Below are 26,999 nucleotides of genomic sequence, written 5' to 3'. Positions count from 1 at the left end.
TAGGTTTTTAGAGTCGACAATTATGCTAATGAGTTGAACAGTACCAATGTATATTACTTTAAACGAATAAAAAGAATTTCATTGAATAAAAATCGTTACTTTTGAACCTCCAAATACTGTTATAAATCTTTCATTTAAGAAACGGGAACATAGACTTAAAATGTAGGCCGCAAATGTCCAATTAAGATGAAAGTATTTTTTCTTATAAATTTTTCCACTTTTCCTTCGGGGAATTCGTGTTTGGTATTTTTTAGCTCATTAATTTTAATGTTGAAGGAATCACGGCTGTGTAGGCGTACTTAAGAAGCTAAGACGAAGCTATACTTCTATTATATAATTTTGAAGAGGTAGATAACTTATTACTTTAATGAAACTGATCTTCACGAACTAACAATCCGTTTTATTACCTTGAATAAAATTGTGGTTATATTTTTAATTACTTTATCTATTGTTTAGATTAAAAGATTCACCGAAAGTTTTTAAGAGAAAAATAAAATGGTTGTAAGAAACTTTCACTAATTAGGGTCTTTATAAATGTAACTCTAACATCAATCGCCTAAATCTTAATTAATTAGAAAGATTGAAGGAGAAATTGCATCAATTTAATCCATAACTACATATTTCCCTTTACTGAATAAGGGTCTTATTTAATGAGAGAGTAACTGGGCCTTGTGTCCAACAGGCTGACCAAGTGCAGAATGGAAGCTTCGCATCCCTTTACATACTGTTTAAATAATTTTCAGGCATGCTAAGTTTCATCAAGATTTCTTCCATAACTGTTAGCTAGAGGTAATGATTGCTAAGACGAAAAGTCTCTGATATTATGCCTAGCTTATAATTTCAGGACATATACTACTGGATTGATTAAATATTTTAAACATTACAGCGTTATGCATTATCACTCAATATGCCTCCATCGTGAGTTTTTTTTTGCCATTTTCTTTACTTCCTGAATCACGGAAGAATACAAGCAACTGAGAAACTTATCACTTTGATCTAGGAAAGAAATAAAACAGACTTTTAGTTTGTTAAGAAACTTCAACTAAAGTGGCGCTTACTTCAAAAGAACTCCCTGCTTCACAAGTACGTAGAAGTAGTACAAGTACGTAGAGACTTGAACGAAATTGTCTCTTATTGTAAATAATACCTACTCAGTTATTCAAGCGTATCCTGTAATTTTATTTCATCGTTATTACAAAGAAATTCATAAGTTTCGTATTGTCTTTGTGCCTATCGTTTACGAATTTCTTCCAGATGTTATTTAAAAAAATATCAATGAATTATTAATAAAGCTCCCGCCAAGTGTACGTTTGATCTAACAACAGTCGCGATATCTACCACCTATAATATCAGCTCCGTTGTTTTATCTGACAGCGACGATGAACAGACAATGTCTCCCGGCGCTGTCTATTCAATATGCATTATGCTAAACAGTTGCGACGCTCCATTGTTTACGGAAAGGCGCCATTTTGATAAATATGCTTTTACTATTGGAAAACGAAGGTACGAGTAACCGTGCTCAGTGTGACGTGCAGTGACACCCGGACCGTGTTACACTCACTCCAGTGTCCAACACTCGGCGGATACTCTTTGTGCTCGGCTCAAGACTCCGGCCCGCGTCGTGCCGTGTTGTTCACGAGTTAAACTGTATATAAAGCGTACTTTCGCGTGTTCACGTCATCCGTCCCGATTTATTTTTACCTCAAAAGTAAACTCAAACGTTCTCGTATCTTGATTTATAGTGGCCTCGTAAACGCTACTCAACATGATTCACGATGACACAAAAATATTTTAACGATCGCTTTTTTAACCCAGTTTTTCCGAAAACGGGTGCGCCTCCCGGACTCCTCTCTTCCGCATGGGGCTTACGCAAAATTTCTCCAACCGAGCACTTAAAGACTCAACGCAAAAAGCCGGGCAGGCCGCCTGCCAAGTTTTCCGTTTCGAAGTCGAATTAAAAAAAGACGTTACACTAACTTTCACGCGTGTAAATATAGCCGAGGGTGAACGAACGTGGCGGCTAGCACTGACCTCCTTTCTGCGTGATGTTGAAGGTGCGGAGACGGTACGAGTCCTCGTCGGGCTCCTCCTCGGCCTGGTGCTGCGTGCGGGGCACGTCCAGGAACGCGTTGGAGCGCCGCGGCTGGTTGTGCTGGCCCGGAGGCGGCCGGCGGCGCGCGGACGCCTGCCGGCGCACCTGCGGCGGAGTCTCGGCCTCGGCCAGGCGAGGCTCCGAGCTGTAGCGGGTCCTGGTCTCTCTATCCAGCTGCTGCTGCTGCTGCTGGCGGCGGTGGCGTACGGAGCGGCCGCCGGTGATCCTGGCGGACTGGGAGCGCGCGGCGGGTCGGCGCCGAGGAGCCGGCGTCGTCTCCATCGGCGCCGCGAGGGCTTCCATACTCGCGGAAGCGGGAGCGCATATCGACTGCGAGCGCTTCGTACGTCCGTCCGTAGCCATGGTCGCGACGTTACTGAAGCGTCGAGTGCCGCCCGCCCCCCGCGCCGCAGGGCGGGCGGGCGGCCGGTTACTTGTTGCATCGTGGATTATGGGATTAGTGCTCTTTTAAATGTCACTAATTTCTGTGTTTCTTTTTTTATGAATGGTTTTGTTTTGTTGTACACGTTTAGATAGTTATGCGCTAGTACGCTGAACATTTTCGCATACAAAGTTTGTTCAATGAATAGGCAACTTTGCGGATCAGTGGGCTGTGATCGCTGCCCCATTAGATACCTACATTTATTGATTTACACCTGTGTTTAGTCACGGTTTACTTTAGAAGATGCTTATCGGATGTAAAATTTTGTATAAATTTCGTACAATTTGCACATAAAGTGATTTCAGTCAGCGCTGTATCATCTGGTTCGTTTCAAATTGTTTTTTTATAGAACATAAGTATCTATAGGACGTGATTTATGTATTAAAAAGTAAATTATTACTTTGCTCTCATTTGCATTTGCAGGGGATGCTTCAGGAATAAAATGAATGTAGAAAGCCGGTCCATGAGATTTTTAAAAATAACAATAGTGTAAGTAAAAGTTGAAGCTAGTTAAATTAGTTTAAAGGATAAGCTACTAAGTAATCATTTAAAAAAAATTGAGCTGGTCCTTCAGGTGGAAATGGCTAAAGCGATTTGAATATTGTGGCGAGATTGATCAATTGTTCCCGCAGATATTTAATATTATGTATGTCTAGTATTTTTACCTATTTTTAGTTGCTATATAAATACATACAAACTAAAACAGCATATACTATAACCTGCAAAGAAGATACACCCTCAGTTTCCCATCGATGGTGATTTAGAACGATCGAAATGTATGTATTTCGATCACGTAAGGCCGAGACGCGGGTATTTTACTAAATGATCACAATTATTGATTGCGAAAGAAACAGCTTTTATTTTAACTTCAAAGAAGAACTTCAAAATCAAATATTTATTTTGTAAAGGTGTAGGTACAAAATAAGGTTAACGAAATATATTTTCAAATTTGTCGGCTCTGTAACGCCGTGGTTAAGGTCACCACGCTGCTACCATTGCACCGGGAGATCGTGGGATGGTTTCCCAAATGGAACCATAATTTGTGCAATCTACAAATAGTTACTCGGGTCTGATTGTACTTTGTATCCTTGTTTGTGTGTTTGTAAAAGAATTTCAATTCCTTATTATTCCTTTAACGTGTTATATAAGACACACGAACTCAACAGCAATTGTTATACTAGAAAATAGTACACACAGTTAACGAATATGGTCGATGCTAACGCCACCTAGTTATAAAAATAGAACTAAATTGATTAAGTACAAATAATCTTGTCTAACCCTTTCTAAAATTATACTAGCATATAAACGACTAACGCCAAGTACAACAAGACCAGCACCAACTAGTAAAATTGTAATTTTTGTATATTGGGAGACTACGCTCTCTCAGACAGGGACTCGAACCCAACACATCAATGAACTATGGCTGCAGCTATAATATTGCCTTAACTGTGACTGTAACTATATTGGCAGAAGCACAGGGCGTCTGCCAATACATACGTCAATACGGATATAAACAAGTATATATTGTCATTTAAACCAAATAAAATAATCTCCAAAAATCGCAACAGAAGGGTTATTCAGCAACAAATCACACACAACATCTATCATTTCGCTACGCATCATGTACATTGCAGAATTAATCTTCGTTTTCGTGTGCCGATGAATTGAATCGGTAGGGGAAGGCGTTTGCTGTACTAAGGCTTTGACTTGTATGTATAAGCGGAGCGGGCAACTGCTGTATCTTTTTTTTTCACTCATGTAAACGTTTCAAATTTAAAAGAGTGGCCAGGAGGTTTTTTACAGCTCTTCTCATTGGCCCTACCTTCCGAACTGGCGGTAAATTCACTCTCTGTATCATTGACTATCTTTAGAGTCAGCATTTGACCTGTATGAATAAATGATTTGATTTTGATTTGCATAAAACGGGTTTAAGATGTTTTTTGATAATCATGACAACTATACACATTGATTTTAATGTTACAGAAATAAATTTAACCCAAAATGGTCTGATTTTTGGATATGGCTCTCCTATCAGAATGAGAGAAGATTTCATGACAGAAAACCTTGTTAAGGATACTACTTTTGAAAAAAATATTTGTCTTATCTTGAACCCCAGACTACATCTATGCTAATTTTCGATGTAATTCGTTTAACAGTTTAGTCCTTAAAGCATAAAGACAGACTTATCTTTATTAATAAGCATAAGTCAATTCATAAAATCGCTCTTCGCTCCGCTCATAAGAAGGCCACAGTCTAAGGGTAGGAACAGAATGTTTGCCGCAGTAATACATCAATCGGGTAAAGGATTTGTGATGTAATAATACACACACGTCAATCTTGTAATCTTTCATCAGTGTGAGTGCTACGTTTAGCCAGTGCAGGCGTCTTAGATATTCAATAACTGCGGATGTAGTTATTGAAAATATCTAAGACAAGCTGACCCGCGCAACATCGCTTGCGTCACATAAGAGAAAATGGGTCATAATTTTCCCCGTTTTTGTAACATTTTTTACTGTTACTCTGCTCCTATTGGTCGTAGCGTGATGATATATAGCCTATAGCCTTCCTCAATAAATGGGCTATCTAACACTGAAAGAATTTTTCAAAACGGACCAGTAGTTCCTGAGATTAGCGCGTTCAAACAATCAAACAAACAAACTCTTCAGCTTTTTAATATTAGTATAGACTAGTATAGATCTAAGCTATAGTGTTCTACTGTAGTTCGATTCTCTACTACTATCGACTACCGACTACCGGCTAGCTAGCGATAAATTTTATACGAATAAAGTTAAGCGCGTCTACCGGGCTCCGTAAGAACTATTTCAGCAGTACATTTTAAATGTCAAACTCTCGATACATATATAAAAGAGACTTTTATAAAAAAATCTACCCCTAAAATATTGAAATAGGTGATGAAAGTTGGTACTCTAGCGAAACCTCACAGTGATCCGTGTACTTAGTACTCCTACACATGAAATCATGTAAACACCCACTACTTAATCAAAAACTCTTTATTTCAGAAATGCCTCTGACATTACATAACATAACATTTCCAAATTCACCCCATTTCATCCCCATCTGTTTCGCGTGGGGTAAAAGGTTTCAGATTTGCGATACGAATGAAAAATATACTCTCAAATTACGTAGGCGCCGTTTTTCAGGCATTAATATTTTGTCATTATTTTTACAATATATATTATAGGTATTTTTCTTGGTAAGAGTATGCTGAGTATGCATTTAAATGGATCTTCAGGCTTATTTGATTTTTTTTTAACCAAGGAAGTAAAAAGTGTATTAAACCCACGTAACGCCTATAAGTCGTCAGTATGTCATAAATTGCCAATATGACAATTTCCATCTTAATCATCAAAATCCATTCATAACTTTTTGTGTAAAAGAGTAAAGAGACTCGAAAAAATACTTTTTCCGAAATTTATTTATTTCGAAATAAAGGTTTTCCGAAATAAACAAACGGAAAAACCCAATCCATCTCCATTTGCATATTTATTCGCGTGTTAGTTAATAATATACTATACGTTACATTTACACAAATATCAAAATCCGATATCTTTAAAGCACAGCTATACCGACAGCTAAGTCAATACAAACTTGAGACATGCAACTCATGCAAGTGAAGGGGCTAATATTCCCAATTATGAGCCATCGCCGCAAAGCCTTTGTCCAGACGCGGCTGGACTTAACCAGATTTAACTGCCGGCTTGCTATGAGGAGCACTGTAATGTAGGCTGTGTTTACAGTTCAAAGTGCTCGATATAGCTAGAGATGCCCTGCAATTTTTCCTGTGTTAATATTAGTTATTCTTCCATACGTTATTATATTCGTGTAATGATATAGTGATTTCAGTATTTCACTTAACTCTGTCATTGTCTCTATTCTTTTTGTATATATTGCCCAAAATATTTTATTACATCGGAATAGTCTATTAGCCACTCGCTGAAACCAAGTGTTTGTTTCGGTTTGGTTTTAAACCTGAGATACAAACATTTTTTTTAATGTTATGCATGTCAGCAATAATTTATCAATGCTTTAATGGTGAAGGAAAGCGTCATAAATATATATTTTACATGCTTGAGAGTTCTTTAAACACCTATACACAAAAAGGATAGTCCCTAAATGGATTAGGGTCTTGCTTGACTCCACAATGATTTAAAGTCCATACTTGTCCATCATTGTGGACTCAAGCAAGACGAGAGCGAGAGAAAAAAACGTAACAGTGGGAAGGGAATGCGTCTCTAAAGCAGACAATCATGCCCAGCAGTGGAAAAGTACTAGATAAAATATGTAAATTAAGTACTAACATGTTGGAATAAAAAATCTGCACCGTTCCCAAAACACGGACCATCAAAACAAACAACACAGCCGTAAAAGTAACACGAAGTTATGTAAACGTCATTTGAACGTATCATTTTACGTTAACGTTACCTTCTCTAACGCAAACACGTTGTATCGTAACGCAAACGTAAACATGGGCTCGGTTTGAAAACGTACTCGCTATGTTTACCTATATGTAATGTGGATGTTTTTGTTATATGTGACCCTTCTTTTTTTCGATCGATGCTTAACTTTGATTGTTCGGATTGATACGCAATCTATATACATTTAAATCGTCTTCGTAAGGTTCTTAATCCCGTTGCTTATTTCCATAGTATGATGACGAATTAAAATATTCTTAATTGCTTATAAAAGGTATGTATATTGAAAGATTTTTGAATGCATCTGTCTACTTTACCTAGCGGATAAGTTATTTGACACTTGACCAACCTGTTAAATAAGTTTGTGGTTTTTTTTTAAACTGTCCCATTTTTCGTAAAGATCTGTTAATTAATAAATCTCGAAAACTATTTCGTCGAAACTTTTATGTAAATGAAGCATTTTTTTCTAGTTAAAGGAAACCTATACTATTAGGTTTATCATTTTCTATGGTACTATACTCATATTATAATCAATAGTATCGAATATTTGCCAACAGACTTACCCATTGCTTCTCCATTGCAGTCTACTTAAAACGGACAAATGGTTTTATAGACTTTCATCTTCGAATATAAGACGCGTGAGGTTCCTACATTTAAAAATTTCAGTTCTATTTATGTGCTATCTGAACATTAATTCTCAACTTTTATTGTATTAGCACTGAAATAAGTTACTTAACGTAGTTTATGTGATAGCGTGTCTAACTAACATAGAAAACTTAACTTTAACTGAAGAAACTATTAGAGTAACAAAATGTTTGAAATATAGACTTGATTTTCTATATTACACCATGTAACATGGAAAGTAGTCTATTCTAGGTAACTTCTACGGATTTTTGTAGTGTTTTTTTTTTTCTAATTTATCTCTACTCGAAACAACAAAATCAATTAGTCTGTCTTTGTCTGCATTCAAATTGTCGGAGTATTCCTCTTCCGACAAAATATTTTTAGCACCATATCATTAAGGTTATAATGTTGTGATTCTCATGAAGTATTATTTTGTAAAAGGAAACTTATACTATTAGATTTATCATTTTCTATGGTACTATACTCATATTATACTCAATAGTATCCAATATTTGTCAACAGACTTGCCCATTGAACCACCATTATAGTCTACTTAAAACGGACATATATGTAGTTCTAAATACTTCTGCTTTTAGCATCGAAATAAAGACGCGTGAGGTTCCTACAGTTAAAAAAATTTTGATACCAACTTACATTTTAATCCTTAAAAAAGTTAAACACTAGTTTAAACAGTACTTATATTTTCTATCTAGCAATCATTGAGACAAAAACAAAAGGTCTTATCTAACCAAAAAACAAGGGAAAATAATCACTTTCAAGGCATTTTCGTTCGCGTGCTTCGCTCACATTACTTCCTTACAATTTGCACCGCTAATAGCATTCTAACATTAAGGATCGGATTTCACAAATGCTTTTACATAATTGCACGCGTCTAATAAAATGTGAACCGAGATAGCGTAATAAATACTATAAATTTAATTTAACCCTTATCAATTTAAAGGTTTATTTTTATAAAAGACAACTCCCGCACTAAGAATTGCTCTTGTGTGGCGGGGACTTTTCCAAGCATATCAACAACGGGCTCAAAGTACAACCAGACCCGAAACAATTATTTGTGCATCGCACAAATAATTGTTCCGTATGGGAATCGAACCCACGACCTCTCAAAGCAATGGTAGCGGCGTGGCGATCTAAACCACTACGCTACGGTGTCAGTCCGGTACTATGAATTTAATTAAACCGTTTTCATGGGAAGGCTTTTTCCCTTAGAATAAGAAATGTGTCGAGAATTTTGCGAACTTTCAAAAACACCCTTGAAGAACATTTAGGCACATAAAATATCACATATAAAAATAAGTTGCGGGCTTGAACCAAACACATCTTTTTTTTTCGTCAATGTGTATATATACTTTTAATTTTAATAGTCTGATGTAAATATTTAGTTATATAAGTTCTGTACTGTAAAATAATCTTATTTATTAGTAATAAACATTTTTTAAGTAAAAAACATCATGGTTTACAGTCCTACTTTTGTTAATAAATAAGGAATATTGAGAGGAGATAATGTATGTATGATTGTTTGTGTACTTCTCACGCAAGACTGCTGAACGGAATTTGATAGAACTTTCATAAAATTTGATGCAGGGATGGTTAATGACCGATATTACTCTTTACTTCGGAAAGACTAGTGCACTATAAATTTCAATTAGTTTCCCACTCAAACACTTGCATTATTCCCCTTTTTTTATCACGATCATTAACAAAACAGCTACCGGTGCCTGCACATTGTGTTATTGATTATTTTATCACGTTGATAACCTAATTTATATTATCACTGACATTTACTGGTTACCGTCATAACGCTCGAGTGGACATGACATCACACTTTGATGGGTAGGCAGTAGTACTACAGAATATAGAAGTACATAATTTCATTACGCAGTAGGTAACCGTGATAACCAAGCGGTATAGACATCCTACGCTAGTTTTTAAGAGTTTCCTACTCCTTCCTACTTCAGTCCTAGATTTTTTTTACGACGACCAAGACGACTCCCGCACTAATAATTGCGCTTGTGTCGCGGGGACTTTTACAAACATACAAACAACGGACACAAAGTACAACCAGACCCGAAACAATTATTTGCGGATTTTTTGAATATTGGATATTTGTGGATTACAAATAAATTGTTGCGTGTGGGAATCGAATCCACGACCTCCCGACGCAATGGTAGTAGCGAGGCGACCTAAACCACTGCGCCAACTCAAGACAATACGAACGAATTTTGTAAGTTTTGGGTGCATTCGGAACAATGATAACTTGCGCTAATGGTGAAGGGAAATATTATGAAAATCATAGCACGCCTGAAAGGTTTTTGAATAGTTTTTTAAAGGTAAACAAAGTCTACAACCAGAATTTTGCCAACGTAGTGGACTCAAAGCCTTCCTCCATTCCTCCTCTCCCTTATTTCCTGTGAAACCCTTACTCAGCTATGACATAGTAAAAGAATATATTTTTTACCAACTTCCATTACTATCTATGTATCATATTTATCTCGTTAATACAAGGAATGGTACTAGTGAGAAAGTGAATGCATTTTTTTAAATACGAGAGACGTATTCACCCAAGCTTCAAAGGTCATTAACCTCCGACTCAAATTAACACAAATGACGTCACAAATTAACGTCATTCTTAATATCTAATAATAAAACGCCATTTATAAAATTCACCAGAAATACTAAATTAGCAAGAAAAGTATATTTTCTTGTAAATTTTAAATGACTTGTTGAAAAGGAAAATCGTCAATCAAAATAAAAATAAGAGCGGATATCCGTTTGTCAAATGTGTATGAAATAAATGTATTAATAATAAAATAGTATATCTACTTTGTATGAAATTACAGCATCCTGATGACAGTTATATAATACATATGTATATTATGATTAATTTATATGTGTCGTATAAATATGGTTTGTCACTGATAAAGTAAGATAAAAAAAATCTATGCTACCACGATTGTTTGAACCTTTTGAGGTGTAAATAAATAATCCCGGACAAAAAATGTACTATTCTTAGTTCCTGGTAAAAAAGTAACCAATTATGAATCTCGATTCTAAATAATTTACGATACGGACAGACAGACATTAATAGTATATATATAAGTTTAATTAATAATTAGTCGTGGTGCAATGAATAATCATATAACTTACAGTAAAAGGCGACACTTCGCTAAAAGTCACAAAAGACTACGACATAAAATAATAAAAATAAAAACAAAAAATAACAAACACTGACAAAAATATTACCGCTGCTTCATGCATTATTAAAATTTAATTATAACTTTATTTTTGTGAGTCCTAAACAGCGGCGGAGCCTTGTAAGCCGCCATTAAAATTTTAAGTATGTGCCAGTAATTTAACTTTACTTACGGTATAAATTAGTTCCGTTATTTTAATATTTTGCGAAATATTTTTGCTAAAATTAATAGCTGAATATAACTCTCTTTGTCTTTAACAGTATAATATACCAACTGACTAGAGCTGAAGAACAATTTTCTACCAATATCGACAACATACTAGCTCCGGTAAAAGTAAGAAAAACTTATCAGCGCCCCTAGCGTATTTTGAAGGAACTGTTTTTAAATGCAATCAAAACGTAACTTCTTACGCTCATCAGGTATCGAGAGTAAAATTTCAAATCTATTTGAAAAGAATATGTCTACGAAACTCGCTAGGGACGCCTAACAGTAGCGCGATTCTCTACAGACTGTAGTGTCAAGTATCGAGTTTGACATTTAAACTGTACTGCAGAAATAGTTCCTTCGACGCTCACTAGAGGCGCTGATCATATTTTCATGCAAAATTTCTCGATAGCTAGCCGGTTATCGATAGTCGAAAGTTATTATAGAATCGCGCTACGGTTCATAGTAAATCGTCTCACGGGTGACTTTATGACATGTGTATATTGTAAAGTGTTTCTTCGCTTTGACAGTTAAGTATTATAATTATGTCAAGTAAGGGTAATTTATAAAACCTGTGGGTAGTTTTCAATGGCCGTCGACCAAGTACCGGTAAAACCAGCGGTCATTACCAATTAACATAGATCTAAGAACTTATAGACGTCACTTATTAAAAAAATTATAGTATAATGTAGTATATAGGGCTGAAGATAGCTAGATCGCCGGTTTGGTTTCGTGAGTCGAGTTTTTAGTATTTATTTCCTTTTTCTGCTGATATCTAGTTAAGTCCGTGTTCATATTAGGTAATAGATTTTTGCGTGGACCTGACATTATAACGTGCGAAGAGTGCATACATTTCAATACAACTCTACCTACATCTTCTAGAATAGCAGAAAGTGATACTATAAATCGGGCAATTTTAATTTTTCATACAATTTTCGATATAGTTTTAATTTTAAACGATAAGTCTATAAATAACATGGGTAATTTGAGAAAATCAAAGAAAATTGCGTTAATTTTAAGTTTTACCAGAATTTTGGTAATTCAAGCCTCATTAAAATGTTCGTAACTAAATAAAAACTAAAATAAAGTATTTTTAAACAATATATTTTTATAAAAGTTAATTAACAGTTTTAATTAAAGCCCATAAGTTATTAATAACAATCGTTTAAATGCCGAGGTCTGTCTATTTATCTTTTACGCAGGCACCTCTAAACCGCTGCAGGTGGCTCAAAATCTGGAGTCACATATGCTTTTCATTTATTTATTTATTTAACCCATTACTGTCCCATTACTAGGCAAGGGCCTCCCTCCACATAAGGGAGGGGGTTAGATGAGGCCAGCACACTGGCCACTGGGTTGGGGACTTTGCATGCCCTTAATAAATGTAATTAACATTTTTTTTATTTAACAGAAATTATAACATAGCGGGATGATGTGTCTTTCTTAGCTTTAATAATAATAGAACTAAGTAGCAAGATAATTATCTACAAAAGGCACTTACTTCAACCATCTTTAACTTCACATGTCTTTTCCTTATATTTACAGCCAAAACTTGACGAAAAGTTTTCAATTAGTTTACTTCAGAACAACTTTGTTGGCAAATGAAGGCTGACCTTGACCTTTGTGTGACCTTACAGTGGTATAGCGATTACTACTCGTTATGTGCACGAAACACGAATAGTATTATAAATGTGAATATTAGTAGGACTGTTTGGATGTAGAGCAAACATAGTGTAAGGTGAGTGCTAAAAGGAAGTCAAGGTTTTTTTACATTTTTCTTAAAAAAGACAGCACCTGCATTAAGAATTGCTCTTGTGTCGCGCGGACCGTACCCGAAATAATTATTTGTGGATCGCACAAATAATTGCTCCGTGTGGGAATCGAACCCACGACCTCCCGACGCAATTGTTCGACGTGGCAACCTAAGCCACTGCGCGTTAATAGAGAAACTAGTTTTTTTATATTGAGTACCTTCTGCTATGGGGAAGGAAACAGGTCTTAGGAATCGTAGACAGTCTTTAAAGTACAACAAAGCTCCCAAATCGCATTTGGCTAATTTGAAGGATTCGAACCATGGGACAGCCACACACAATCATGGAGATTCGTGGTCTATCATTTTAAACGAGCTCATTTTACAAAGAAGAATAAATAATCTAAATAAAGTAGCGGATAAAACCTAGTTTAGAATATAAAAGTTAACTCCACTAAAATTTACATATCACAAACGGCTTCCTTATTTATGGCGTAGTTAGAATTTAGATTATGGGCTGGGCTGAAACGCAACGGCAGTTTGAGATTAGTAAACTGTTATAAAAACTACTACTGAAACTATAAAAAGGGTTGATAAAATGAATTATATTTAAAATGTGATTTGTATAGAACTGTAACTTCTGAAAAAAGGCTTTCCTGTTTTATATGAAGAAGTCCTATAAAGACCTATCAGGAAAGAGAAACTAAAGACGCTACATAAAGGTAAAGAATTAAAGGAAAAGGTAAAGAATATGTGGTTGAATAACTCTGCCAATATACTTTTCCATGCCAACCAAATTTGACATGAACCAGAAACAATGATACTAACTCTCGTATCTACCCTTTAACTGATTTCCATTAAACATAGGGCTTTTCTCTTTCAAACTTTCAAAATCTGAAATAGGCGATGAAAATCTTTTGACAGATTATTTGCCTCCGTGGCGCATGGATGGATAAAAAATACATACTACTTTTTACCAAAAATATGCTTACACAAGCAAAACCACGGTCTAAAGCTAGGTATTCAGGTTAGTGACCACAACACGGATCGTTGCGGCGACACATATCCAATGCCCACCGGCCGCAGTTAGCTACACACACATATTAACGATATTAAACCACGAGCTTTAGTTATGCAAGAACAACGGATTTTGTAGGCATGAAATTTATATGTAGTAGGATGTTTTTAATGTATAGTATTGTAGAATAAATTATAACGCCGTACACGTAGCCGAATACTGGGCTGGCAGTAGGTATATAGCAAGACAGAAAGTGTCATACACTATCTTAAGTTGGGTTGTAGTGGTTTAGGTCGCCACGCCGAAACCACTACAACGGGAGGTCGTGGGTTCGATTCCCACACGGGACAATTATTTGTGCGATCCACAAATAATTGTTTCGGGTCTGGTTGTGCTTTGTGTCCGTTGTTTGTATGTTTGTAAAAGTCCCCGCGACACAAGAGCAATTCTTAGTGCGGGAGTTGTCTTTTTTAAAAAAAGACAACTCACAACGAAGAAGAATAAATTGTTTCTTCTTTATTTTCTTTTTTCAAAGTCAACTTCCGCACTAACAATTGCTCTTGTGTCGCGAGGACTTTTACAAACATACAAACAACGGACACAAAGCACAACCAGACCCGTAACAACTGTTTGTAGATCGCACAAATCAAATAACTGTTCCGTGTGGGAATCAAACCCGACCTCTCGACGCAATAGTAGCGGCGTTGCGACCTTAACCACTTCGCTACTATCTTATATTCTAATTTACATAACCTAACTAAAAAATACAGTCAACCTGGGTAACTTTGAATCATTTGGGTAACATTGAACGAGGGAATTTGAACTAGTTTCAATAATTTTTTCATATTAAACCAACACAATTGATAAAAGTTTGCAAAATTTAAATGAATCTTCATCAATTGTGTTGGTTTCATATGAAAAAAATAATCGAAGCTAGTTCAAATTCCCACTGTCAATGTTACCCAAATGATTCAAAGTTACCCAAATTGACTGTACTAAACTAAAGCTATTAAACAACAGACACATCTAACGTATTCTTAACTCTCGACAGATGCTCTTACGCATGAATCGTGTCAGTTTCTCAGTGAGCCGGTGACCGTCGCCGGCAGCAGACGCCATGATGACGTCATATATAGTATTATTCACCCTTCTAGCAATCACTAGTGGACAAAGAGCTGGTTCATACAAAGTGCCTGATGCTAAACTAGAAGCGATATACCCGAAAGGCCTAAGGGTCTCTATTCCAGGTATGTACTACTTTTAATTATTATTATGACTAATATTTGCTAATGATTTTAAATGATATTGTTATGGTATGGTTATGTTTTTATGTTGTTGTTTGATGGAAAATTGTTGGTTTCGTTTTTAAGGTTAAGAAAAGACTATTTGGGTTTTTAATTGTATGGATTTTTCATATTTGTTACGTATTTTTACTTATTTGTAGTTATATAGGGGCTCGAATATATAAATATTATTTTATATATGACATGTTTGAGGCTTATTTATAGTTATAATAACCAGTTATCTTTAATGTTGTCTTGATGGTAATTGTCAATAACTTTGAACCCTGATTTAAATACTTTATTTTATCTATCTATCGATATAATACTTTAGTAATATGTGTCTTTTGATTTTGAGACCATTTTGACGGTGACGGTGACTCAGACGGTACTAGTAGAAGATCTCAATTATGATAACAGAAAATGAAATAGTCTTTGTCACTTATTTAATGCGAGTGCGAAGTTTAAGTTACAACAAAGATATTTTTATTCATCTTTACTTTATACTCATGAATACATTTCAATAAATTAGTATTTAATTAAGTTTTATTTGTTTATATTACATCGAGTAGTTTATAGATTGTTTACGTAAACATCTAGTAAATGGAGATATCAAAGTTCAGGAGTTAGGTTTAGGATTACTTCCCGGGTGGGGTAAATAGAAATCATTTACCCTTATTAATTATATATTTACCTATATTTACTGCTATTAAAGTACGCTATGTTAAAATGTCTTAAAATGAGCCAAAGGTTGCCGTTAGATATATAGTAACTTTTGCTCATTACTGTCCCACTATTGGACAAGGGTCTTCTCCTAGAATTAAGCAGGGGTTAGGCCTTAATTTAACCACAGTAGTCGAGTACATAGAATATAATATATATGTAAATCTCTATTATCTTTTAAGAGTCTTATTACTACGAGTTGTTTGTCAATATTAACTTATTATCTTAAAGGAAATATGCAAGTTACATAACAAAGAATATAGTGTTTATATAGCTAAATGCACGATGGGAAAACCCATCACAGAAACTAATCTAATGCGACCTTAAATGCATAAAATATTCCTCACGTAAACAGTTTATGAGGTTATTTTTTTAATACCAGCTGCAATTTGGCATACGGCAAGAGCCTCGCCCCCTTTTACATGAGAATTACATTATCAATGGCAGAACGAGAGTGTATTTCATGCAACTGTGCCTACACCATCGGGTATAACAGGCGTGATATTTATGTACATAATATGTATCTTCTACACTAAGCATTAATATTGTATCTTAGAAACCTTTGTATACAAACTACAACAAAACCCAAAAAAACTTACGATTTTAATCATATAGTTGGAAGAATTACCTGAAATATACCGAGCACAATTATAGCACCTTTGCACACCGTCACTAAGCTATACTAATATTAAAAAGCTGAAGAGTTTGTATGTTTGTTTAAACGCGCTAATCTCAGGAACTACTGGTCCGATTTGAATCGAGGAAGGTTATAGGTCATATATCATCACGCTACTACCAATAGGAGCAGAGTACCAGTGAAAAATGTTATAAACGGGGAAAATTTTGACCCATTCTCTCTTATGTGACGCAAGTGAAGTTGCGCGGGTCAGCTAGTATCACATAATACCTACCGAAAACATGCAAAATCTACAAACTCAAATTCGTTTTTGTTGCCCACTTTAAGCCCACTCCTCTTATTACCTGTGTCTCACAGAAGGACAGTAATGGGCATATTCTTTACTTTTTTACTCACTTTAAATGAAATATTTCCGGGAAAAATCGTCATACTATTTCAATTGAAAATTGCGTGGTCAATCAGTGTTGGCATATAATGTAGAAGACTGTAGGTAGATTATTATCTTAAGTCAACTGTCATTGTTATTGCTTGAAAAACCTACTGTGCTGCCAATTTAAATGATAGTTAGGTTCATAATCTTGGGTGTTCCTACTGACTTATTGCATATTATTATGTTTTTAATAACTACATAGTATAAAGCAAAGTCGCTTCCCGTGCCTGTCTCCTTGTCTGTATGTATGTTTAGATCTTTAAAAGTACCCAAGCAACGGATTTTAATGCGGTTTTTGGATATGGTGGTTCAAGAAGGTGTATGTGTAAAAGTTGTAAAGTGTTCTTTGTAAAATATCTGTTTTTACGGGGCGAAGCCGGGGCGGGCCGCTAGGTCTTTGTATAAAAATGATGCGCAAGAAAACTTTTGATATTGCAATAATTCATTGCATTTTTATTTTATTTTTTCATATAAAATGACACATCACATACTAGTTTTGATATAGCAACAAAGATTTTAAAAACTCGTTTTTTTAACTAACATTATGACGTCAATATAAAGATTTTTTTGAAACGTGACCAAAGAACACACTTTTGTTTTATTATGGCAAAGATTTACATAAATGGTTACAATATATAAAAGTTTTAGAAGTCAAAAGCCACGACCGGTGTAACTTGCGCCGAAACGTCCAGTAATCGAATCGTAAAGGCACGATGACATTTATTCACGTTTAAATAGATGGAAAATTAATAAATACATTTCTTGATGTGTAGTCCCTAACCCGCACTTGGCCAGCGAGGTGGACTCAAGGCCTAACCCCCATTTTGGGAGGAGACCATACCCAGCAGTGGAACAGTTATGGGTTAATGAAAAAAGAAAATAAATATAGATAATAATCGAAACCGATTCGTGAAACTGAAAGTCATGGTTTATTTTTACTGTTTTCCTCAATTAGCTAATATATAGAAACTCCGAAGTACGAAAGTCAAATTAAACAAGTTTTGAAGTGAATTCAATGTCAACTTAGCAGTTCTCTTTTTATAAATTATAATTTTTTGACGGAGGAGACCATTTTATTCTTGTTGTATACTTTATTTTTTAATATTTATAAATCACTAGCTGACTCACGCAACTTCGCTTGCGTCACCTAAGAGAATGGGTCAACATATTCCCCGTTTTCGTAACATTTTTCATTGCTACTCCGCTCCTAACGACCGTAGCGTGATATTATATAGCCTATAGCCTTCCTCGATAAATGAGCTATCTAACACTGAAAGATTTTTTCAAATCGGACCAGTAGTTCCTAAGATTAGCGCGTTCAAACAAACAAACAAACAAACAAACAAACTCTTCAGCTTTATTATATTAGTATAGATTAACTTAATCTAAGCTCTACAAAAGCGTTTATACAGTTTGTCTGTGGGAACTAATGTAATAAATATCTATTTCCCATTCGACAAATAATTGCTATTATTATTTTAAATTTATTATTTTTTGTCCTTTTCAATCAACTCTAAACTGTGTATAGCTGAAAACGAATATAAGTTAACATAAATTAATCAAAGCTTACATAATGTTTATTACTTATTTACTTTTTGACCATTGTATCTTTATATCAAAAACCAGGTTTTTTATAAAGGGCATTGTCGGAAATCACACCGTACCGAACTACAAATTTAACACTTTACAATGAAGTTATCATTAAATAATTAATTAACACCGTACACGATATTACCATTATAATGTGTTCGTATGTCAGTCTATTTCTAAGAAACTGCTTACGTAGTAGAAACGAATGCTATAAATGTCAGTATAATCATAATTCTAGGAAAATTATAGCATCTAAGACGATCATGACATGTCTTTAAATATTTTGATTAATGAATACATATGACGAGCAAGCAATATGAAGATTATTGTGTTATTGATCAAAAATGCGACTTTAAAGCAAGTTTTGAGTAGTTTTTACATAGAGGTACATAAATGCGTATTGAAAGTCCACATAGGTAAGGCAAAGTCTAAAGAACAAAACTTGCTTCGATCTTTAGACACTTTGTTGTTTTATAAAAAAATATCATTGTACAAGCTCTAGAACCTCCCTAAGCAATGGTTCTCTCTCAAGGATTTCCGATTTTATCTGTTTGTGTTATTTAAGACCGACTCTTTACAACATATTATTTATTTCATCCTCAGCATTCATAGCCCAATTTCACCTCCTGCCTCTTTCAATCGATCGACAACTAGCATGCTACCAAATATTATTACATTTCCATTTACGCTACTAACGTCTCCTAAATGTTATCTGTTCAGTCGATATGGCTGATTATGAAAAGGTCTATATTTTCTTAAAAAACCAAAGTATTATAGAGCGTTAACAGACATTACGATCAAATCGCAAGTTTTGTAAATATTCTCTTGTTTGATCATCGTGTCTATCACGATACGACACTGTTTTCTGATTCTGATTCCATGTTTGTCAAATATTCTTGTGCTAGATACATGTTTTGACGGAGAAAATTTGACGAGAAATTGGTTTCTAACGGTAGATATAATTGTGCAAAGCTTTGCCAAAAATAAGGTTTAAAGCTACAGAAAGAAATATTTAAAGATAGTTTGGTGTCAAACTTTTGTTGAAATTCTTTCGAATATTATTAATCCTCATTAGGTTTTAAATACACATATATCTTCAAAAAATCATTGGTACGTTGCCTTTTCGAGATCAACTACTCGTTTCTGAGGCGAGGTCTATCACAACTTTTAACACATAATTACTTATTACATACTATTACGATACACGTGCAAAAAAGCTTCCGTTATTGCAATTAACAAAGTTCAGTGACCTTTATACTAATAACAGCAGGACACCTGATCGATGTTTCCGTTTACAATGAAACGTGGCCCTACCTGCTAACAAATTGTGTTTTTTGTTGCTAACATTATTTACATGGCTCTTTTTAGCGAGCAATTCGCTCACAGCTGTGACTGACATGGAAATACTGTTATGTTATGGAGAAAATTAGCTGTGGGTGGTTTTTATCGTACTTGAATTTGGCAAGGATAAAAGTGTATATTAGCAATCTTATAATTATGAATTTACCCATAAAAAACGTTGTTTTAGTTTTAGTTATAGCCTGGGTTACAAGGGTAAAATTACTCACCATTTTAGGGTGGTAAAGGTTTAGGTTTTTTTATATATTTCTAGATAAAAAAGTGGAATAGATCTGAGCTGAAAACTTAAAATGACTGATCGGAATTTGTCAACTCATAATCGTGCCTATGTTGTGAATTCAAAACAACATCTGAATTAAATTTTTGCACCATTTTGCGAACATCAAAAGTAAATCTCAGCATGTACTATCTTTATTTGAAAATCAATCCCACCCAATCTCAAATAACGACTGTTTACAAAATTGAAGGTACTCACATGCATCGTAAAATCGCTGCGCTCGAATGACCGCTACTTATCTGAGGTCAACGACCTAAGACTCAGAGGTAGATAATCCAGTACCCGAGACATTGAACTATCTTACAGATAGCAAACAAACAAACATAAAACAGGTGTATTTAAAAAACTTGTTCATAAGTTGACGTATTTTATTTCATACATTTTTTATCCAACCATTTTTTAACCGAGATAGCGTTGGTTTTTGCGGATGCTAATTTAAAATTTTAATAGTGTTACTTTATAAACGGTGAATGGTATCAATGTCCCTACGGTTTTTTGTCTATGTCTATTTAATATCGCCAGCGATAAGACGAAAAGAGTAGTAATAATGATTGAGAATGAACATTGATTTTAGTTATCGCTTTTTGTTGCTAACTTGGCGGTAAATTACGATCGGAGGGCAAGCGAAGGGCACGAACATTCCATAGAAGAATAGACATGTATAGCATAGTGGTATGACCTGAGCCTCTATGCCCGAGGGATGTTGAGACCTTTAAGTGAAGGGACACTGCTGACGTTACGATTTTCTGTGGTCAGTCGAAAGCCTGTGGTAGAAGCTCCTAAAGGTGTGTTTAACGACTTTGCCGTTTTAGAACAGGTTTTGTATTATTAAGAAATAATACAAAACGGCAAAGTCGTAGCATTATGTTTCTTCAAACATTGAATTAGAAACTTTTATTCTGAAAGCTACTTTTTGGAATCTAAATTCCATGATAACAAAGTAGCAATAACAAACTAACAAGTGGATTCCATAATTATTCAGTGTGGGAATCGAACCCACGACCTCCCAACGCAATTGGAGTGGCGAGGCGACCTAAGCCACAACGCCACAAACTTTAACCACTCGCAAATGCGTTTGACAAGCATACCTACTAAAAGTTACACTCTTTCTTTTTCAGACGATGGCTTCTCATTATTCGCATTTCACGGCAACCTAAACCAGGAGATGGAGGGCCTAGAAGCCGGTCAATGGGCCCGAGACATTACTAAAGCCAAGGGAGGCAGATGGACCTTCAGAGATAGGAATGTGGAGCTGAAGCTAGGAGACAAGATATATTTCTGGACTTATGTGATTAAAAACGGGTTGGGTTATAGGCAGGATGATGGAGAATGGACTGTCACAGGTAAGATAAAATGCAGAGGCAATAACACTCATAATACTAGTCTATGCTTGGATATCTTGACTATATGGCATTGACAAAGGTGTTATGATCGTATGCGGGTTCGAATCTCATCATCATCATCATGAATCATCATGGTTGGTCTCTCTTACTTACTGAGAACATAAATTGATATTTTAGCCTAATGCAAAAGAAAACAGAATAACGGACTATACAGAATATTAATCCTTACCTCACCTTACCATTGGTTTCACGGGCAAACAAATATTTTTTGTCGCGATATCTTAGCTATTTTAGCCAAGAAAAAGCCAATTATAACCTGTTTTATTTCACAGTCTTCCATGGACCCAAGATCAATATTTATTTAACCATCAATCTTATCCATTCTTCCAGGATACGTGGACGAGGAAGGCAGGCCCGTGGACGTGAAACACCCTCTACCTTCATCCTCTCCCGTGCCCGTACCAGACCCATCAGCCAGCCCTCCACCAGTACCTCTCCCAGGCTGCCTGGTGTCTAAGACCAAGGTGCCAGGCAAAGACGTCTGTCAAGGAGAGCTGATCTTTGGCGAGGAGTTTGACATTAGTAACTTAAAAGATCTGTCGCGTTGGGTCCCAGAAGTCAAGTTTCCACAAGAACCGGTAAGAGAAGAGAGTGACCGGTAGAGTTTTTTTTTTTTTCATAAAATAACATTACTAATATTAATATATGCAATTCGGACTCTCGAAACTCACATATGGTCATCTGATTCCAAACTAAGCTTGTACTATGGTTACCAGTATAGTTACATATCTAAATCGGACCTAGAACACCTACACGCAGTGTTATCGGCGAAGTGACCAACTATAATACGCCACGAACGTCATCATATATATAGCATGAAGATCTCTAAAAGACGCCACATTAGCACCCAATCCTAGGTCCTACTGTTCTTTTCATTTTAGCTACTTACTTTACTTTTACGTTTTACATGTCTGGTTTCAGGACTATCCGTTCAACATCTACGATTCAGAACACACCATCGGTTTCGAGGATAGCTCCCTGGTGCTGACTCCCGTTCTCACTGAGGATCGACACCACGAAGGATTTCTATTCGAATCCCTTGACCTCACTTGGAGGTAAGTGTACAAATAATAACTAGTGGTCGGTGCTATTCGTTGATTTTAGTAACCAGTCAGAAAAGGTTTGAAGTAAATGCTTTAAACTACAATAAAAACTACTACTATGATTAAAACCTTTATATGTGCAAGAGACTTCATGTTTATATAGTAGCAAAAAAAACATATTTAATATTAACTACATTAACCACCATTACATGAAACTAGACTATCATTGGCAAACGTAGGTGTATTAAAGATACCCACACATAAAATACACCTACGAGTTTTAATGGCTTTGAGTCTAATAAGATGTCTGGTACGGCTTATAATAAAAATAATTAAAAAAAAATCCTTTCAACATCGTAAATATTAAAATAACTCTTTTGTCGACCGCCTATCGGAAGCCGGCTAACTATTAAAAATGTTATATGGAAATCTGATAATCGCCTCTAGCGGGCTCCGTAGAAACTATTTTTGCAATTCATTTAAAATATGAAATTCAGTATACTCGAAAATACCGACATTAGAAAATCGCGTTCAAGTTACTAAAATCAAACATTTGTTTTTTCAAAAATGAATAGATACTACATCTCCACTATCTTAACTGACCTGAATGTTTTTAGGTGTACCGGCAAAATTGACACAACAGAATGCAAGCAGGAGGCTTCAGGAGCTCAGATTCTACCTCCAGTACTGACCGGAAAGATTACCACTAAACACAAGTTCGCTTTCAAGTTCGGCAGGATTGAAGTTAGGGCTAAACTCCCTGCTGGCAGCTGGCTTATACCAGGTAAAACACTAAAAAGTCGTCAAAAATATTATGGCTGTTATACCCGAAGATGCAGATGAAATTCAGACTACAGTCTTTTCCTCTGCATGCTGCTGATTTCCAGATTCTGGGATTAGTTCCTGGACGGAGAGGCAAAGTTTTATTGAGGTTTTCCAATTATGTTTAACTAAATTCTAATGAAAGAAATAACCAAATTTTTATTGCTTGAAGTTTGGTCATGCATTGCAATAAAAATTTTACTTTTTGTTGTAATCAGCAAAAAGGTTTTTAAAGCACTTGGCCATTTGGCCTGATTCTCCATATGACAATATTATTTATAGGCATTAATTACTTAAATTCTTTTTATTTACAGAAATAAACCTGGAACCCTTAGAAAACAAATACGGTTCCCATCGTTACGAGTCCGGACTGCTCAGAGTAGCGTTTTCTCGAGGCAACCCGAGTCAAGCGAAGAAGCTGTCTGCGGGTCCAATCATTTCCGACATGGAGCCGTTCAGGACCCAGCTGATGAAGGAAACCATTGGCATCCAGAACTGGAATGAAGACTACCATAATTATACTATGGTTTGGAAACCAGGTGAGATTTCAAACTTACTAATATTGTATTTAAAGACACTGTTCAAGGATCTGATGAGCTATCATTGAGTCAAATAGTCAATTTGATCTTGGATTGGAGATCTGAATGTCTCCGTGGTGCATCGGTATTTCAAAAGTCTTGGGTTTGAATCCTGGATCAGGCCAAAAAGCTATACCTGAGTTTTTTCATCATCATTTTCATTCTTTTTCATAGTTGTCCGCAGTCGAAATGCTGAGGACGAAGCATTTGGTGCTAAAAAAATCTGTTAAAAGAAACATACTCCAACCGATCAGTCCTATAGTATTTGAGTTATATAAATGTTCTTTATACACGATAATCATAATTGAATGGTTGTTATTGCAGATGGTTTGGAGCTACTCGTAGATGGTGCTCAGTACGGGTACATCAACCCTGGGGAAGGCTTCTATGCTCTTGCGCACGAGAATGCAGTACCACACGCCGCCAATTGGCTGAGAGGAACTGTCATGGCGCCCTTCGATCAGCTGGTAACAAAAACACTTACACTATAGATTTAATCTGCTTTCGTCCCACTACTGGGCAAGATTTTCTACTCGCAATGAAGAAGAGGTAAAGCCTCGAGGTTGCCATTCTAGGCAAGTCGATGCCATAGCAAGTAGGCTTACTCACAATCGAAATAACCCAATCCCAAAATAAACTTCAAATAAAGATGTGTTCAAACCGTCCACTATATAATATAATATTACATACAAAATATATTATGTCACGCCTGTTATTCCCGAAGGTGTATGAAATACACCCGCATTTCCCCATTATCAATATCACTTCCATGTTATAGAGGCCGAGTCTGTTGCCAATTGCCGGCCATTTATAAATGCGAAAATAAATCGGTTTTTTATCCTTTACGGCCATCGATCATAATGTATTACGTTTAAATAATTGACGGCAGAATTATCTGACATAGGTATTTTTATAAATCAACTATTTATCGGCTGAAACTGAACTGAAACTTAACTTAAAAAATATTTGTCTTTCAGTTCTACATCTCCCTGGGTCTCCGAGTGGGAGGAGTGAACGACTTCGCAGACGACCTCCCAGAGAAACCCTGGCAAAATCGCGGGCGTAAAGCCATGCTGGAGTTCTGGCGTAAGAGAAGCACTTGGTACCCCTCGTGGTACAACACTAATATGAAGGTGGACTATGTGCGAGTGTACGCGCTGTGATAGTGATGTGACTGTGATTTACTTTGAGATTATTAATAAATATTTTTAGGTTACTTTTTGTTTTATTTGTAACTTATAGACACGGTTAATATGATAACTCAACGGGGCTTTAAACTTTATTAGCTTACCCAATATTTCGATCAAACTGCTTTAATTGTGGTAACGGACTATTAATTGGCTTTAAGTTTTTTTTACTCTAAATGTTCTTCACGTTGTTAACAGCTGTTGAGTTTAGCAGTGATAGCCGAGTAATAGCAGTGATAGCCGAGTGGTATAAGTTGGCACCTCCCACGCAAGTGATCGCAGGTTCGAACCCGAGGCAACACACCAATGGCTTTTCGAAGTTACGTGTGTATTAGAAATAATTATCGCATGCTCCAACGGTGAAGGAAAACATCGTGAGGAAACCTTGCATGCCTAAAATTTGTTTAATACATTTATTGAGAGCATGCAAAGTCCCCAACCCGCACTTAGCCAGCGTGGTGGACTCAGGCCTAACCCCTCCCTCATTACGGGAGGAGACCCTTGCCCAGCAGTGGGACAGTAATGGGTTAAAAAAAATTATTTTATTTATAAATAAATAATCATATTGAAGATTTTGATATTTGTAAGACACGGGTTCAATACAAATGGTAAATACGTTCAGCGATTTAAATTAATTCTTTAAACAATGCGACATAATTGACTAAACTTAAAACTTAGTTCTTGCAAGAACTAAGTTTTAAGTTTAGTCTAGTTTAAGTTTTGTATGCATACAAATTGATCAGAAAAAAATCATATTTCTAACGAAACAAACCATAATAGTCTAATTATTGTAAATAGTTTAAGACTGCGTTCACATAGAGTTTGAGAGCGGAGTGTATAGCGTATTATACAAATTAAAATATCATATAATGCTTTTAAAACTTATCAAAAACGACGAAGTAACAAAACGAGCGTTTTTAATTGCTTTACATTTCCTTAAAACTTACTATAGCACTTTCCTGCAGCTTGATGCAGCAGTGAAAACCGGATGTATCTCTATACCACCTTTACTTTTGAGCATTACAGAAGTCCAAAAAAATTGCAAACGTTAAAAAACTAGTTATCTAGGAACGTTTTTTTTTTGGAAGGTAATATAATATAAATTAGACGGCAACCTGTTTTAGCAGCGAGTCAAATTATTCAGTTCAATGACCAATTACATTTAAATCGCTCAAGAAACAGCGTCAACAAACTCATACCCGTATATTTACAAGCGATCTTCACAAGGTCATGCTAGTTTTTGCTGATATTATATGTTTGCAAACCATACTTAAAGCTTTATGCACGTTTTATTTAATTGGTAATATATCCTTGGTTTATTTATTTTTTGTTATAACACTTCATAGGAAATAGTACCTATAAATATGCCAATTCTGGATAAGTCTATACCAATTTAGTACTTAGATTGATAATTTTATTGTGTGAACGAGTAAGTCAGGCATCTAAACCTTTCCTTATAAACAAAATTATTATTAGTCCATTGCATTTCTCTGTTCGGCCGTGTGGTCGTTAAGCGACCAAACCGCAATTATTTCAAAACAATATCATTACAAAACTCCTGCTCAAGCTATCCAAAGGCCCCATATAGCTTACATAATTCACAGATTTTAATTGGAACTTAATCAAACCAAATATTAACGTACTGTTGAGTATAGAAAGTTTGAAATTTAAAATGTACTGCACAAATAGTTTCTACGACGCCCACTAGAGGCGCTGATGAGATTTCCAAAAAAAAATCTCGTTAACTGGCGGGTAGTCGGTAGTCGATAGTGGTAGAAAATCGAGCTGCAGTTTAAATAAATTTAAAAGCCATCTATCTATAGAACTTCCGCGGCAAAGTTGCTTAAATACAATCATTTGTCGATCGTTGATCGCGAATAAAGTTCGATATA

At 35.6% G+C, this 26,999-nt stretch overlaps 2 protein-coding genes across 2 annotated transcripts in view; one reads left to right on the top strand and one right to left on the bottom strand.

Annotated features, from left to right (window-relative positions):
- The window catches only part of Rgk3 (Rad, Gem/Kir family member 3), a 150,426-nt gene extending 147,970 nt beyond the window's left edge, over positions 1 to 2,456 (bottom strand). The window contains exon 1 of the mRNA XM_076122905.1: positions 2,032 to 2,456. Coding sequence (XP_075979020.1) covers positions 2,032 to 2,455 — 424 coding nt within the window. The 5' untranslated portion in view covers position 2,456. The remainder of the gene's footprint in view (positions 1 to 2,031) is intronic.
- Positions 2,457 to 14,856: 12,400 nt separating this feature from the next.
- LOC142978246 (beta-1,3-glucan-binding protein-like) lies at positions 14,857 to 25,136 on the top strand. Its single transcript, XM_076122601.1, has 8 exons — positions 14,857 to 15,025; positions 21,193 to 21,417; positions 21,808 to 22,055; positions 22,399 to 22,532; positions 23,138 to 23,304; positions 23,657 to 23,881; positions 24,245 to 24,387; positions 24,898 to 25,136. Exons 1-8 carry the CDS (start codon positions 14,896 to 14,898, stop codon positions 25,081 to 25,083), a joined length of 1,458 nt encoding a protein of 485 aa, XP_075978716.1. The 5' UTR covers positions 14,857 to 14,895; the 3' UTR covers positions 25,084 to 25,136.
- Positions 25,137 to 26,999: the final 1,863 nt, after the last annotated feature.

Source organism: Anticarsia gemmatalis, chromosome 14, assembly GCF_050436995.1.
Source record: "Anticarsia gemmatalis isolate Benzon Research Colony breed Stoneville strain chromosome 14, ilAntGemm2 primary, whole genome shotgun sequence".
NCBI classification, from domain to species: domain Eukaryota; kingdom Metazoa; phylum Arthropoda; class Insecta; order Lepidoptera; family Erebidae; genus Anticarsia; species Anticarsia gemmatalis.
The sequence above is the reverse complement of the archived record's forward strand: the minus strand, read 5'-3'. Positions and strand labels throughout refer to the sequence as shown.

Excerpts from the sequence above, each read along its gene's own strand:
- LOC142978246 (XM_076122601.1), top strand. The coding sequence starts at position 14,896 with ATGATGACGTCATATATAGTATTATTCACCCTTCTAGCAATCACTAGT. Across the intron at positions 22,056-22,398 it reads TCAAGTTTCCACAAGAACCG|GACTATCCGTTCAACATCTA; the intron begins GTAAGAGAAGAG and ends GTCTGGTTTCAG. Across the intron at positions 22,533-23,137 it reads TCCCTTGACCTCACTTGGAG|GTGTACCGGCAAAATTGACA; the intron begins GTAAGTGTACAA and ends GAATGTTTTTAG.